At 39.3% G+C, this 17,743-nt stretch overlaps 1 protein-coding gene across 1 annotated transcript; it reads right to left on the reverse strand.

The window, feature by feature from the left end:
* Window positions 1-9,252: 9,252 nt before the first annotated feature.
* gpr185b (G protein-coupled receptor 185 b) lies at window positions 9,253-10,251 on the reverse strand. The gene has a single exon (XM_067401087.1). It carries the CDS (start codon window positions 10,249-10,251, stop codon window positions 9,253-9,255), a length of 999 nt encoding a protein of 332 aa, XP_067257188.1.
* Window positions 10,252-17,743: the final 7,492 nt, after the last annotated feature.

Below are 17,743 nucleotides of genomic sequence, written 5' to 3' on the forward strand. Positions count from 1 at the left end.
TGTTCCAGGAACATGTTGTACTTGGTGAAATCACGTTCACCGTAAATGGCAGCAGTCTTGCCAGCCAAAGCTTTGATTCTATATGACATTTCTGTGGGCGCACTTGGGATTTTTTCACTTTACGGGAATTTAAAGCGGTAGGCTAATATGAAAATATTAAAGACACGATCAGTGAATATATTTAAACGGCTGTGGATGGGATAGATACAAAAAATATATTTTCTTGTAGGCAGGGATTTGTTATGTGGGGGGCTCTGTGGTTTCAGGGGTGCATGTGTATGCGAAGACTACAAAATTGTATCAATTGACAAACTAAAATATAACAAGTTGAGAGAGCCCTCTGCTATGAACAATAAAATGCGGATCAAAATCATTTTATAAATGCTGGTAGTGTGAAAACTACATCTGATGACAATAAAATCGTTCTGTAGGTCTGTGCCGTCTCCTTTGTGTCAGTATCAAATATTAGAGTGATGCTACCATTAAAGGAGAGAATATAAATGCAAAATACAGTGCTCCACATTAAGCCTTGTTTTGTGCTTGTCTTTTGGACAACTAAATTGGCCATTTACTTGTCAGGGTAAAAACCTAGCTTGCCTGGGAAGAAAAAAAAAAATTTTTTTGTGTGTTGTAAATATATTTTATTCTGAAACAAGCAACATTCTCATCAGTGTTTTATCAGCAGTGATATATCTTAATCTGCATATTTATGTTATTTACCCTGGGGTATTTTATTAATATTTCTTACATAATAATAATAATTTCTTAATTAATAATAATAATAATTAACCTTTATAAAGGGCATCTCCCCCTCCCCCAATCTAATTAAATGTGTTTATTCTTTTATTTCAAATTCTAAATTTCATATTAAAATAGTAAGACACTATAGGGCTGTTACCAAATTAAATAATTTACACTGAAAAAGTACAACTACATTCAATAATGTTATGAGATTCTTTTAAAAAAAATTGAATATACAAATAAGAAATATTGATGAAATATACTATGAATTATATGAATGAATTATACTTTTAAACATGAAATTAAACCGCCAGTGGATGGCGGTAAATGATAGTCTTAATGAGTGAGTCACTGATTCATTTCTTCAAGCGATTCATTCAAAAGGCTGAATCATTCAAGAATGAAGCAGTTGTTTATGATTGGGTCATTGAATCTTCACTCAACCGATTCGTTCAAAACGCTGAATCGTTTAGCACAGCTGCGAGATGCGCTGGTTCTGCTTTGTTTGGACTATTTTCACTGCTACAATAGAACAAAAACAGGCAATATTGCACCTAAAACGTAAGTGATTAATGTTAACTACTTATTTATTGAACTGTTGTATGAAATTAGTATAAATTTCAGTCGAGGTGATATTCAGGAATTTAGCACTTTCGGTCATGTGATGCTTAACTTTATCATATGTAGTAAATAAACCCCACATATTGAATTTTTATTGCAACATGATAACTGAGTTTCTTTGTGTGAGCAGAGCTCATTTGTTTTGAATTCTCCTCAAGAGGTTAACTTACATGCGGCTCAACAGCGCAATAGGCTATCACCACCAGTATACATTAGCCTATATTACTATCCACTATCAATCACCACTTAAGCTAAATTAATATTTACATGTGATTTGTAATGTTATTATAAGGATTTATATAGTTTGAAGGGTTACCGTTAACATGTCTTGCTGCCACGACAAAACAACTGTGTGTCCACTCTCGGTCACAGTAAGAAATAGTGAGTTATTGTCACAGAATGGTTTAGTAGGTCTTCTTTCCTGTTTAAATTGTTTGTGTGCATGTCTAATAAAGAACGAGACAATAAAAAAGAATCACTACAATTCAGAGACAATTATTGAACAAAACAGTAACAGATGAGCTAGTAACACAGTCAAGAGTGTTGTTTGTTTGGTGGCTCTCAAAAGTTTCTGTCTTTATTGTCTTATTTAAAGTTATTTGCAAGTGTAATAACTGTATAAAAAGAGGGTATATTATGTGACGTTCTGTTTGTGTCTTGGAGCAGTTCTCGTGGTGACTGTCTCAGTTGTGCTGTGGTGTGACTCAGTGCTGTTGAGGCGGTGATACTGTCACCTCTCAGTTTCTGTCCGCATGCGTGGGCGCGCGCGCCCATGACTCATCCCTGCTTTTCACCGTGTGCGTGTTCGTGAGCTTGTGAGCGAATGAGTAGGCAGGTTACGTGGGCATGGGTAAACCTTACTGTCCTGCCTCTTCGCGCATTCATTAGTTGTCATTCATTCAAATTGCCAGCAGGATGCGCAATTTCTCACTTATTAGTCTACCATTCAATCGAGGGTATGTTCTTCGTTTCGGTAGCCTACATCAATTTCAGTATTTTCTTTGTCTAATATACAGGCGAGCTCCATTAACCAGTGCCCACCAACCTTTTTTTTTCTCCCCCTTGTGTGCGTGTAGGCCTATGTGTGGTAAGCAAAAGTTAACATTGCTCCTGAGGGAAGCGAGTTTTTACCTCAGCACACGTTTGTTTTGTGTTTTATCATGTTCAGTTCAGTTTCAGTCTCTATTCCAGTGGACATCACACTCCTTTGGTGTTTTTTTTAACAGTTCATTTAGTGCCACCCAAATCGCATTCAATTAAATGTATTCGATGCTTTCCAGTATATCTTGCACAGATGTTTTTTTTGACAAAATAATATTTTTAGGGTGAATCATGGCGGCATGTGACAGCACACAGGAGAGAAAAGTATAATTCTATCTAGGCCTAAATGTAGCCTATTTAAAGGGAAAGCTCTCCCAAAAATGAAAATTCTGTTATTATTTACTCACCCTCATGTTGTTCTAAACCCATAAGATTTTAAATGAAATCTGAGAGATTTCTGTCCCTCCACTGACAGCTATGCAACTACCACTTTGACGCTTCAATAAGTTCATAAAGAGATCGTAAATGTAACCCATATGAATTGAGTGGTTTAGTTCAAATTTTCTGAAGAGACACAATCACTTTATATGACAAACAGATTTAATTTAGGCTTTTATTCACGTATAAACATTAATCAGCAAACATAAACGAGCTCATCGGAAACAGCTTGACGCGCGAGAACGAACCTCTTCCAGAAGCTCAAATGTGTTGTGTAACATAACAATGAACCTCATTGGTTCTTGCACATCAAGCGAACATGCTTGAGATTCCATTTACTGTACCATAACTGATGTGTGCATTGGTAAATGTTTATGTAAGGGATAATCCACGGCTAGCCATGCATTAAAGGATTTTAATGCACGATGTAGCGGCGAAGAACCACCCGACGCAAAGCGGAGGACATGTCTCTGAATGTTCGGGTATTTTGGGTTTTTTAAAAAACCTACTTTTGCGAACTAGTCCTAGGTTTTTGACCCGATCGGAACCAAACCAGTGCAGAAATGTTCTTTGGAGTCTGGATATCAATAATTATCGAAATTTTGGTTCATGGTCACTAAGGGGCGCCAAAAAGTATGATGTGGGTGGAGCCACTTCTACTAAAATGGCTATAACTTGAGAAAGAAATGAGATGTGAAACTCGGTTCACGTGTGTATGGGCTCAATCTTTGGTCACGATGAGACACTAGGTGGCGCTATAACTTGAAAAAAAATGAAAACAGCTGTAACTACGCAACCGTTAGTCTGATCGACTTGAAATTTGGCATACAGTGTCTTGCACCAAGGCGGTATGATAGTCTATGAGGACATTGGCGTATCTCAAAAAACATGGCCGCAATTGGCCAATGAAATTTGAGCACCTATTAGACAAGGTTAACGGAGGCCGACTGGAACAAAACGTGGGCATGTACGACTCATGGTCCAAGAGTTCTGTAAGAATCTTGAAAGAAATCGGCCACTAGTTGGCGCTAACGAGTTTTGCGCCTCAGTAATCACATGGTGTTTCACAATATGCATATCATTTGATATATCTCCTCATTCTGAACAGCTTTGCCTCAAGAACCAATGCGGTCAATCAAATTGTTCATTATTTATTCGCAAATATGTGAAAAACCTACTTTTGCGAAGTAGTCCTAGATTTTTCGCCCGATCGGAACCAAACCAGTGCAGGACAATTCTCTGAACTCTCTAGATCAATAATTATCAAAAAAAAAAAAAAAAAGTTGAACTTTACCCTTTGGGTCACTACAACAGGGTCATTTACAAAATGGGTGTGGCCAAATATATTTGAAAGCCCATAAATCCTTAACGAAAGACTTTCATGGGTCATTTTTTATGCTCTCATATATATAAGTGTCTATAACTTCAAAATGAAATGAAATATTTTCACCAAAATTAACACGCATATGTATGGCACACTCTGAGGACACCCCCCAAAAAAGGTGGGAAAGATTTCGCAATAGGTGGCGCTATAACTGTCAAAAAAACTTTAAAACCATATTTTTTTTTTATAGTAAATTGCCTGACACTGTCATTTTGTGCCACCAGATGGCGGCAGAAGGCCACTAATATAGTTCAAGGTTTCAAGGTTTTGTCATTTAAAATCCCTTCAAACTATATAAATCCTTATAATAACATTACAAATCACATTTTGTCAAGGTCTACCACTTCATTTGTTCATTTGACGTACGTTTTTGCAGTAATATAACATTACAATTACATTGAGACCTGAAAATTACGATTTTTAAAGGGGGAAACCTGGAATCAGCATTTTCTTACCTCATTATTGATTTTGAATTTCCATTTCTGCAACAAAACTGTGTGAGTAAGCACGTTTAATTAATGGAGTTACCATGCTATAATACAATAAAATATAATACCTTTTTACGCATGTGCTTAAAGGCTTGAACCCCGATGATTGCTGCTCGCAGCTATATTTGTATTTATTTTTTATGCTCAGTTTATATATAATAAAATAAAATGAATATTTTATAGAGATTCTGACATCTTAAACTGTTTGAGGTTTACCCTATTAATCCATTTTTGTTTTATAGCAGTGAAGTAGTAACTAAATTCTGCTGAAATTGTAGGCCTAATACACTTTCTACAGCAGGCGCTTCAAAAAGGTGCGAATTGCCCATCACCTCTCATCGTGGGCACGGCAAGATCTCTGGCGTTCAGATCCCACACTCACCGTGATCCTGACAGCAAGCGTTACGTAAAACGGAACGGCTCAATAATTCATACGCAATCCTTTTAAAGCTAAGCCGCCTTCAAACAATGAACCATACCGGTGTGAGTCTGTCCTTCCCCCTCAAACACACACAGATGATAAAGACACCAAACAACTATAGACCGTGATTGAGTTTGCTGAATTTTATTTGACAAAGTATTCTCCTCGTGTTGTTTTTTTTCTCACCCACTCTCTTTTTGTCTTGATATTGTCATATTTACAGTAATAAAAAATAAATCATTTTTAGGAAGGATTACATTCCACACTTACATTGCAATGTGTAGCATGTTCCTTTCATAAAGTGCATCGTATTTGTCAGATTTCAGTTCACAACACAAATAGAAACAAACAAAGCAAGAAAATGATCAACAACAATTACATCACAGTATCAGAGCACCCTTCCACATCTCTGACCACTTGCTAATAAGGGCCACATAATTGTGCTGACAGTTTACCTACAGAAGACCTTTCCTTTAGCTCTATAAATGATTACAAAAGTGATTGTGGATCATAGTGAGACTTCATCAGTAACAAGAGATTTGGATTTTTGTAGAATGAGCTACATTTGGGTGCAGTGGTTACATAATCCCAGAGGCTCTTCTAAAGGCTTACTGTCTCTCTCCCCTTCCTTATTTTAGGAAGGCGCCTTCTTACTCTAATGTAGTTGTTGATGGGAAACACAGAGCTCAGCTTAATGGCCCAGAAAACGGATTTCAAGTACCCTAGATAAATGTAACATTTCATGCTCCTCAAGGTTATTTTTAGCAGGGCTAGATTTAGTGGTAATAGAGCTTCCATGCGGTTAGGTGCCGTCATTCAGACGACCTCTCTCCATTTATGTACGCCAGCAGTGACGTCATGACAAAGGACTAAGGTATGCTAGTCTCACTCTAGATTGTTCTTCTTTCTCTCAGTGCAACTCTGAAAATAAGCCCCCGTTGACTGTGCTGTATAGCTCCAGAGGAATGCAGTCGTCTTATATTTTATCCACTACTGACTGAAGATATGTGAAACTCTAGATGACTGGCTGCCTGGCATACTTAATTTCTGTGATGATATCTGTGGTGTTAGTAATTGGATAGGTCACTTTTGAGCATGAGGCTGGGGGTGGACCATCTGTCTGTAGTCTGGCACACAAAAGGGCTGTCCCAGTCCAACAGAACACTAAAGAGAGGACTGCATTGCCAGTAGCCGTACTGGGCTCCAGTGTTCAAGCGAGAGGGTGGAATGCAGCCGTTCCCTTGGCGTTGAACGTGTGCACCATCTGGTTCTCTGAGTCTATTTTTTTAGCTTTAGACCCTACTGTTAAAACCCTCCGCTACTAAACAAACTATATCTTGTCTGTCTTCAGTAGTCAAGCTGCCTATAATCTGGGCACAAAGCTGTACTTCAACCATTGCAGGTTTGAAGCTGAATGGTACTTTCAACACAGTCAGGTGATGTTACAAATCAAATCCTTGTTTTTACTGATATGATTAATGCATGAACTCAGTAAGACACTATTAAGTGAAATTATGGCACTTTCTGCCTTGCCAACACACTTTTTTTTTGTTTCATTTGTTTTTTTGTTTCGTTTTTTTCTGTTTTTGTTTTTTCTAAGAAAACATCGATAAGAATACAGTTACTGAACACACGTACATATACTCACACACCAAAACGACATCATAAAACTCATGCCCTGATGTGTATAAAAATATACGTTTTCATACAGCATTGCATAAGAAAAATAACCGCTGCACCCCTGAACAAACTGAATCTATGGTATCCCATTGAGTACATTGTAGTGGAGATACATTACATAACGATAGAGATTTGCTGAAAAACATTGATATTTGCTAGGTTTCGTGTATTATGTGGGGTGGGTTATTTTTTATAAGTGGGCACAGTGTGATAGGTCACTGAACCCCACTCCTGACATAAGTGAGTGGTATATAAACAAATGGTCCTCTCGCTCTCAAACACAGACATACAAACGATCAGGCGTATCACACAATCGCACAAAGAAGACTGGAGAATCGTTCCACAGTGTCCAGACTGTGAAATACCTCCATGTAAAAGTCCATCAGATTTCGTACAGGTCACTAAGAGTATTGAGGTTAGTCAGAGGGCATCTGGATGGGCTCTCAAGGCCAACTTTGAATACTTGTACTACAATGCAAAAGTGCATCCTAGAAAACAGTACATTTGATTTAAAGAGCTGAAACACCCTGGTCTCACTAACCTATTCTCTTTTAATCATGTTCAAGTCAGGAAGTAAAATTAGCTCTGTTGATGGCCTCATTGTGATTGTAGCTCTGTCAGTGAACGGTACAAGCTGATTCATTATTGCAGAAGAGAAAAGGTAAGGCCTAAATTAAGACTCTTTGCTGCAAATGAGGGGTTGTCAAAGAACAGCCCCCTCCCCTCCCCCCACCCCACCCCTTGAAAACACAAGGCTTTGTTATGGTCATATTTCAAGCTCCACAAATATCTATGCATATAAAATATTACAACTAATCCTTCACTTACAGAAAAAAAGGTACCGCACTTGTCACAGGGGCAGTACCCTAAGGTACAAAAGTGAAAAGGTACTAATATGTACTTTTAAAGTACTAATACTGTACCTTTATTAAGGTATTAATATGTACCATTTAGGGGGAAAGAAGGTACAAAGATGTACTTTTTCACTTTTGTACCTTATGGTACTGCCCCAGTGACAGAGCCATACCTTTTTTTCTGAGAGTGTTTAGCTGTTAGTGATGATTCATTTGCGCCATTTTGAGAGTCATAATGTTTCTCGGTTTTGTTTGTTTGTTTTGGTTGTACAGCATAATATATATATCCGATTTGGCAGATTCAGTAATGTGGTTTTTAAATCTCACATGCCACTTCTAGGTCTTTTTGGCTGAATCTTAACTTAAGTCCCTTCTGTCCCATTTTGGCCTAATTATAAGACCATTAAATAGGCCTACATGTAGATCTGTTTACACACAAGCCTGCCCCTAACACTGATCTCTGATCTGGCGGACTAATTGTAGAGTCTACACACTCAATTATATCTGATAATCACCAGGATCATTTTGCTGTATAGACCCAAAGCATTTGTCTCATTTAAGCATTCCTGTCCCAATTGGTCTTTTGCAAAATTGCTTTGAAAGAGTCTGTGTCGTATCGAAAGCATTGTGGCTGACACCTCATTTTGAGCTTAAACTTTCATTAATTCGCTGTTATGCACTGAAACCAAAAGGTGTGCACAATAGATTCCAGAGACCAAAAATGTTTGAAAATATGATTTGCCTCACAACTTTGTGGCAGCAGAAATTTTGAAGTCATTAGGGACGTCAGACAATTAAAAAAATAAATAAATCAGCATGTCTAAACAAATAGGCTTTTCCCAGGGAATCCTACATTTATGATATGAATTTTCACTGCAAAAGACTTGTAGTAACAAATAAATTGCGCTTAAAAGAAAAGAGGTCATTTTTTCTTGCGTCATAATTTCAGCTAGCGAGATGAACTAAAAAAAGAAAAGAAAAGTGATTTAATAAATCTGGCTGTAAAGCAACAGACGCCAGAAGCGGTATAATTTTCACTCACGGGACTGTGTTTTCTTTTTGTCATTCATACATTTTTTAGTAAACACAGATATAAGTGTTAGAGGCGGGTTTGCAAGGGAATAGCCTCATTGTGCCTGCCGCTGTCCGTGGTGCTGAAAACATTCTATATAGCATTATCGTGTACATGAAAGCTGTTCACAATTTACAGCTTCCTTCACACAAATTGGGTTGATTTTGTAATCATTTCACTGTTAATGGTGTTTTTTTTTTTTGTTTTTTTTTTTAGATATATAGTATATTGATTTTTGTCACTGGGCCTGTATGACATATCTAGATTATTTAGATCATGTTCAGTTTGAACTGTTTCATATCTGATAGGATTTGATATTTTGTGCATAGAGGTGCTCTATGCATTAAAGACATCTAATTATACATTTGCAGGTTGACATCTTGGATCGCAACAGCTACTGCACAACCCACAACGATTGACTGGGATCCCATCAAGGGAAAACATCATATCATTAACACTGACACGGTACAAACCAATTATGTGAGATAGACATAACTCATAGGTAGTCCGACTTATACATCGCTCGATGTCCTTGGCCGCAAGGAGAAGTTGGACGGCACGCATCCGCAGCAGGCTAGCCACAGGGATTTCTGGATGTCCGGATTTCTGTAAGCGTATATGATTGGGTTTATGACCGAGTTGCATGTCGCGGGCAGCACTGTTGCATACGTGTAGATCATTGGGTAGCTGGAGTCTGCCACGATCGAATACATGGCGAAGGGCATCCAACATGCGGCAAAGGTGCAGAGGATGACGGAGAGCGTGGACACACCTTTTGTGGTGGAAATGGCCATGAACTGGTGCTGAACAGCGATTTGCTGCGCGTGGCGGAAGGCAATCTTACAGATCTGTAGGTAAAGCTGCATCATGAGGGCAAACACCAGCAAGAACGTCACAGCGAGCACCACGGCATTGTTCTTAGTGACCGGCCGGCAGATACTGCAGCTGGCCTCATCTCTGAGGCAGTTCCAGCCGAGCACTGGCAGTAGGCCCAGGGTGATGCACACCAGCCAAATGAGAACCACCACAACATAGGTAAACGTGACCGTGCGCTCTGTGTGGTAGGTCAGAGCGTTGTACAGGGACAAGTAGCGATCCACTGTGATAGCCAGGATGTTGAGCACTGATGCGGAGAAGGCGGCGATCAGCAAGCCGACGGAGATCAGAGTCGCAAACTCCGTGTTCAGCATATAGATGAAAACGAAGTTGAGAATGAGGCCGAGTCCTGCGAGCAGGTCCGCGAACGCGAGGCTCCCAATCAGAATGAACATGGGAGCTCTCAAGGTGGGCGTGTAGAACAGGATGGCAATCACGATTGCATTCTCGCAGGAGATGAGCGTGCCTGTCACGCACAGTGCAATGTCCCATGGGCTAACGGGAAGCGGCCTCAGCTCTGCCGTCCGCACCGGTGATGAGTTCCGCACGTCCAGGAGATTCCACGTGCCCGCCGTGGAGAGGGAAGAGGTGTTTTGAAGTTGGTTGCTCATTGCTGCTGCAAGAGAGTGAATCATAGCTGATGGTGGGGGGAGGGAGGGAGGGGGTGAAAGAGAGAGAGAGAGGGGTGCGGTAGTGAAGATAAGAGAGAATGTGTATGTCAGTGGAAAGGCAGTGGGAATAGGATATCTGTCAAAAGAAATATGCCTGAAGCGTCTGGACCTGATGACACAGTCTCTTATTCTTAGGGCAGTGAAGAATAAAATTACTAGGCTAAGTAGGCTGTGTGTTTACAAATGTTGTCATTAGCTCAAATTTTCAGATTTTATAATTATAGCTCGTAAAGTGTTGGTTTGTGGTTAATTAGAAATTAATAAACAGTCGCTGAGCACTAACGAGGCGCAATTGGCTCATTTTGAACCACCAAAACAGTGTAGCAAATTGCATCCGGACGAGCTGGAAATATGCAATATTTCGCTTAGTTTACTGCTGCATGTGCATTTCATCGCTAAAAAGGCTATTAATCAGGCACCAGTCCCGACGAAACGCACGCACTTCACTTTGTTTCTATTTTTAGTAATTGTCTAAAAATAAGACGCGCCACCTCAGTGCACGGGTCTCTTATGAAGGCATCGTGTATATGCTACCAGAATCCACAATGATGCGCTTTTGCCTGACGCCATAGACGCAGACACATTTTAACTCATTCATTCATAAATTTCTACCTCACCGACCTGGCTATATATATATATATATATATATATATATATATATATATATATATATATATATAAACTGACTAAGAAAAGACTGCAAAGGACTCGGAGAGGTCAACCCTCCGGCAATTTATTTAAATACACTACTGCCCGTTGAAAACCAATCATTGCAAGTCAATGACACGTTTAACTAAGAAATGTTCTAACAAAAGAAAGCACAAGTGCGCATCAGCATACGGTACCTCAGTGCCATGAAGCTGCAATGCCTTTTTCTCCCCCGAGCTCGCGCGCTGTCCGTGCTTGTCATACAAGAGGAGATGGAGATGAGAGAGGAGATGGGGGACCCAGAAAGAGACGGAGAGCAACATAAAAGAAGAACTAAAATGCCCTTTATTTCACGTAGGTGGGTAAAACCGTCATCTTTGGAGGGTTAAGTCCTGTGGAAAAGCGAGGTGCCCATCGGTTAGCATGGCTAATACTGTTGGTAGGACGATAGCTCTGCCTCGCTTGATATTCCCCCCATTGGACCTCAGCGATGATTCTCCCCTCTGACGTCAAGAGTCCTCACAACAGTCATGATCGAGTCTGTGAATCAGAGATGCTGTGGACAGAATATTAATATTAAAACACGTTCAGACAACATGAATCCAACTATAAGGTGCAAGGGACAAGCGCGTCTCACTAGGTTTCATTCCCCCCGGTACCGGACCCAATGGCAGCTGCTGCCGCTTTGCGCAAAACAACCCGATTCTTTCTCCTTTTTTTTCTCTACAAAGATTACCGACCACACCAAACTGTCCTGCTCACACAAAGCCACTTGACTTGTTTTAAGTAACTAAATCTGTCTACTTTGCGCGTCTCTGTTGCTACATCATTCTTATGACTTTCATGTGTCTTTTGCGTGATATTATACGCAACATATTGGCACCCGAAAATTCTTAAAGTATACATTTATAATCGTGATGATTATGTAACATGTCGATTCAGATATCTAATTTCGTCATTGTGTGTGTGTTTTTTTTTTTTATATATATATATATATATATATATATATATATATATATATATATATATATATATATATATATATATATATACGGATTGTAGTGGTAAGTGTGAGTGTTCAGTGGCGCGTGCGTCTCCCACTATGAGGACACTTTCAAATACACCAACAACAGATGTCTTTACAAGGCTTTATTTTTAGAAAGGCGCATTTCCTTGAATTGAGCATCTGCTAGCAAATGATGGCAGACAGACAGTCATGAGAATTAGTTTTGGAGCGGTAGATGGCATACAGGTTTTACCTGCTGTGACACTTGGTTGTTCTTATACCTCACAAAAAATCTTTGTTAGTCACAAAGTGCAAAAGAAAAATTGGACAAACAGTACGTTGCAGTTGGCTTTTGTATGTGTGCCGAAAATAGAGACCCACAGTGAGAATGGAGGGCACTGAACTGTTTGAAGGAATGCTGTTTTTTCATTGCGATTTCCCTGACAGAAAATCTTATGAATAACTAGCCGTGTTCAGAATCACAATAAGTCTCAACATTGGTTGAGCATCAGCCCTGCAATGTGTTCATTGATGGGAGCTCCCACCAATCACCTTCACTCTCACTCCCCCATTCATCTTCTCTGCACAGCATTGTGGGTAAGCTATTACATCATCACTCTCTCATACCTTTCTCACAAGTATCCATGCACTGTTACAACAATCATTTACAACACCTTTCTGCATATACACATATTACCTGATAAAGTATTTGTTACGCATTTCGATGCGCATTTGTCAATTGGCAATGTGGTTAAATCAGTGCACGCTATAACATGGTTGGTAGCTGAATAGACAGACCTATTTATTTGTCTCTTTTAAAGCCACTTATGTAAATATGCTCATTGTATCGTGATTTTCCCTAGTGTGTTTCTTAGCTCTGTTTATCTTAGTATTGTGTAAGCAGCTACTGCCAAGATCAATTTACTTTTTGTTAGACCATCTAAATAAACAAGTGCATGTCAGTCTAGTGCTTAAGTTGTCCTGAGATACTGTATTGATGATTAAATAAATGCATTGCAATCCCTCCATTCAGCTGAGAAGACTATTACTGAACCCATGTCGACCGCGCAAAAACCTGCTGACGCTTTCCAAACGCTGGAACTCGCTCGTCAGCAGATGCTGTAGCATTGTGTCGGTGAGTATGTGTGTGCATGTGACTGCCTCATCAAATGTATTTATCTGCTGTGAGCAAGCCAGTGTGCTTCTATTCACTGTCTGTTTGACAGCAGCAGCTTAAACACTCTCAGTATGAAGTTTTTATTTACTGTGATTTTCTCAGTCGCAGCGCTCTCCAATTTCAAACTGTTTTCATTCTCCAGTGAGAGCGGCTCTTTAATGCAGCACTCTGCTTCTTTCAGGCTTTTTTCTGCTTCCTGTCTTAATGACACTGCTGTGTATCTCTTGAGTGGGTGGAGCAAGTTACGCCACGACAAAGCAAAAAAGGGAAGATGGTTATGAGAAGTGGAACAGTTGTTGAAGTTTACAGATTTTGAAAGCAAACAGTACTCATGGTCTAGGAGTTAATGCTGTGTAAGTCAGTGTAAATAAGAATTGTAGATAGATAGATTCACTGAAATAATAACAGGTCAGTAAAAGTAAGGTTAAGGATTGATTAAAGTTATTTTAACATGTCTGATATAAGTGGTAAGCCAATTGTTTTTTTTTTTTTTTGGGTAGTTAGTGGTTTCCAGATTCAGGATGTTAGATGATCTGCAGTTTTTGTTTTAGTTTTGATGTGGTCTGCCACCCAGAAAAACACTGCTTTAAACAATGGCAATATAATTTTCATCAGATTACTATAATCAGCATTATAGTTCTATATTTCTTCACGCCCTGACAAAACTTATAAATTCACAAAATTAACGGAATGCATAATAGCTGATATAAAAAAAATTGGAAGAATAGCAATTTCCTAATTCTGACAAAACAGAGATTCAAATTACCATAGTCTGCCAGATCCAGGCTGTATCCAGATGAGATGAAGGACCTGCGCCTAGACACGACGACAACACAGCCCTGAAGCGTCAACTAAACTATCCCCTGCGAAGGCCTCCTTCCCTTTCCCTATGTATAGATTAAACGTTATCAAAATGATTGCAGTTCGCATGGATCCACAGAAACGACTAATAATTCTGTATTATGCAGACCAGACAGGTAATTTGGCAATGTCACTAAAAAAGACGAAGCGTCTGCGCACATACACATTCAAATGCCTATACCTATAGGCTAAACATGTAAATGAAAGGCAAGAATGCATTAAAAGTCTTCTGTTTTCATTCTGTTTTCGATTTTTACAACAGAAGTGATTCAATAAAAAACTTACTTTAGCTCAATAATAACTTTTTCCTGGAGCTGCTGTAAAGCCAAAATGATCTCTGTCCTTTAATTTTCCTATTATCACTGTGAAGCTGCTTTGAAACAATCTTTATTGTAAAAAGCGCTATATAAATGAAAATGACTTGACTTGACTTGATAGTTATGAGTCTGTGATGCAAAACTACTGATGGCTCATTAGTAGAAAGTTCAATTATATTTGACTGTGATTATTTCATTTGACTGTAAAATGTCATGATTTAGCTTAGTTACTGCAAAATGCTGCAATTTAGAGGTTTGTAATGGTGTATTGAGGGAATAATAGCAGTTAATTTTAGTGCATATTGATTTATTGATGAGTTTTGGAGTAATCACAGGTGAAATTTGTTTAGAATGTCACATGCAAGAAAGGTCGAAAGAAAACTGGAAAGCTGTTTCCAGTCAAGCTTTTCAGCAGCAGCCATCTTCTTCAGAAGGTAGACAATATCATTCTGTTTATTCTAAGCAGGCACTGCAGTTCACCCAAAAATGAAAATTCTGTCATTTATTACTCACCCTCATGCCGTTCCACACCTGTAAGACCTTCGTTAATCTTCGGGAGCAAAGACATTTCCTCTCTCAAGATCCATAAAGGTACTAAAAACATATTTAAATCAGTTCATGTGAGTTCAGTGGTTCAATATTAATATTATAAAGCGACGAGAATATTTTTGGTGCACCAAAAAAAAAAAAAAAAAACTTATATAGTGATGGCCGATTTCAAAACACTGCTTCATGAAGCATCGGAGCATAATGAATTAGCGTGTTGAATCAGCGGTTTGGAGCACCAAAGTCACATGATTTCAGCAGTTTGGCAGTTTGGCACGCGATCCAAATCATGATTCGACACAAAAGATTCATAACGCTCCAAAGCTTCCTGAAGCAGTGTTTTGAAATCAGCCATCACTATATAAGTTGTTATTTAGTTTTTTTGGCACACCAAAAATATTCTTGTCGCTTTATAATATTAACATTGAACCACTGTACTCACATGAACTGATTTAAATATGTTTTTAGAACATTAATGGATCTTGAGAGAGGAAGTGTCATTGCTGGATATGGAGATCCATTGGATTTCAACAAAAATATCTTAATTTGTGTTCTGAAGATTGACGAAGGTCTTGCAGGTGTGGAACGGCATGAGAATGAGTAATAAATGACATTATTTTCATTTTTAATCCTTTAAGTTGTCTGCCACTTTAAATGCACAAGCTCTTTAAAGCAGGATGGATTCTGATTGGTTATAATTGTTTTTATCGTTCGTCAACTGGAAAAAATAGTTTTGAAAGTGATTCCAACAATATTGTTTTTCTGTGTCATTATTGTTATAGTTGTGGTGGATTCTGCTATTCTTTTCTATTCTTCGATTTTTAGAACTTTATCTTTATGGTTATCATTATAGTTATCATAATTGGTGCAGCGAGCAAATGAGTGTGAGTGAGCGAGCGAATGAGTGTGAGTGAGTGAGCGAGCGAGCGAGTGTGAGTGAGCAAGCGAGTGGGTGTGAGTGAGCGAGTGAGTGTGAGTGAGCGAATGAGTGAGTGTGAGTGAGTGACAGTGAGTAAGAGTGAGTGAGCAAGTGTGAGTGAGTCAAGTCAAGTCAAATTTATTTATATAGCGCTTTTACAATTGGTAATTGTTTCAAAGCAGCTTTACATATTAGAAGCACAGAAAAAAAGGGAAGTGGTTAAAACTGTACAAACAAGCGTGGTAATATAAACCCCTAAGAGAAAAACCCAGCGTGCTAGCACTGGGAAAAAAGTCCTAGGAGGGAAAAAACCCCTTGGAAGATATATATATATGTAAATGTATATGGAGATCAAAATCTGAATTGTAAATTTTTATTATAGAGATTAAAAATCGATTATATATAAATATATGTAAGCGGATACAGGGATCCTGGGCTACGTTGTAGTCAGGTCCAGACGCAGGTTCTCCATCTGACCTGGATACGGCCTGGATCCAGCACCCGGCAAACCTCAGGATAAGCAGAGAGACAGATATTAGCGTAGATGCCATTCTTGTTCTGATGTACAGGTATATCTAGTGTTATAGGAAATGTTCTCGGTTCCGGCCGACCTAAATTATTGCAGCGTAACAATCCTTTAACGGATTTGAAAAATGTTAATGTATTGATAATGTGTTATGTGTATGCAAGAGCAAAGAGATGTGTTTTTAGTCTAGATTTAAACTGACAGAGTGTGTCTGCTTCCCGAACAATGCTAGGAAGATTGTTCCAGAGTTTAGGTGCTAAATAGGAAAATGATCTGCCGCCTTCAGTTGATTTTGATATTCTGGGTATTATCAACTGGCCTAAATTCTGAGATCGCAATAAACGTGAAGGACTATAATGCATTAAGAGCTCACTTAGGTACTGGGGAGCTAAACCATTTAGAGCTTTATAAGTAAGTAGCAAGATTTTAAAATCTATACGATGTTTAATAGGGAGCCAATGTAATGTTGACAGAACTGGGCTAATATGGTCATACTTTCTGGTTCTAGTAAAAACTCTAGCTGCCGCATTTTGAACCAACTGTAGTTTGTTTAAAAGCCGAGCAGAACAACCACCCAGTAGAGCGTTACAATAATCTAGTCTTGAGGTCATGAATGCATGAACCAACTGTTCCGCATTTGTCATTGAGAGCATATGTCGTGAGTGAGTGTGAGTGAATGAGTGAGTGTGAGTGAATGAGTGTGAGTGAGTGAGTGAGTGAGTATGAGTGTGAGTAAGTGTGTGTGAGTGAGTTAGTGAATGAGTGTGAGTGAGTGAGTGAGTGAGTGAGTATGAGTGTGAGTGAGTGAGTGTGAGTAAGTGTGAGTGAGTGAGTGAGTTTGAATGAGTGTGAGTGAGTGAGTGTAAGTAGGTGAGTATGACTGAGTGTGAGTAGGTGAGTGTGAGTGAATGAGTGTGAGTGAATGAGTGCGAGTGAATGTGTGAGTGTGAATGAGTGAGTTAGTGAGTGAGCGAGTATGAGTGAGTGAGCGAGCGAGTGTGAGTGAGCGAGTGAGTGAGTGTGTGAGAGTGAGTGAGTGTGAGTGAGCGAGTGAGTGAGTGTGTGAGAGTGAGCGAGTGTGAGTGAGTGTGAATGAGTGCGAGTGAATGAGTGTGAGCGAGTTTGAGTGAATGAGTGTGAGTGAGTGAGTTAGTGAGTGAGCGAATATGAGTGAGTGAGCGAGCGAGTGAGTGCAAGTGCGAGCGAGCGAGTGAGTGTGTGAGAGTGAGTGAGTGAGCGAGTGAGTGTGAGTGAGTGTGAATGAGTGCGAGTGAATGAGTGTGAGCGAGTGTGAGTGAATGAGTGTGAGTGAGTGTGAGTGAGCGAGTGTGAGCGAGTGAGTGTGAGTGAGTGTGAATGAGTGCGAGTGAATGAGTGTGAGCGAGTGTGAGTGAATGAGTGTGAGTGAGCGAGTGTGAGTTAGTGAGTGAGTGTGAGTGAGCAAGTGTGAGTGTTA

Source organism: Chanodichthys erythropterus, chromosome 11 (genome assembly GCF_024489055.1).
Source record: "Chanodichthys erythropterus isolate Z2021 chromosome 11, ASM2448905v1, whole genome shotgun sequence".
Classification (NCBI taxonomy): Eukaryota; Metazoa; Chordata; class Actinopteri; order Cypriniformes; family Xenocyprididae; genus Chanodichthys; species Chanodichthys erythropterus.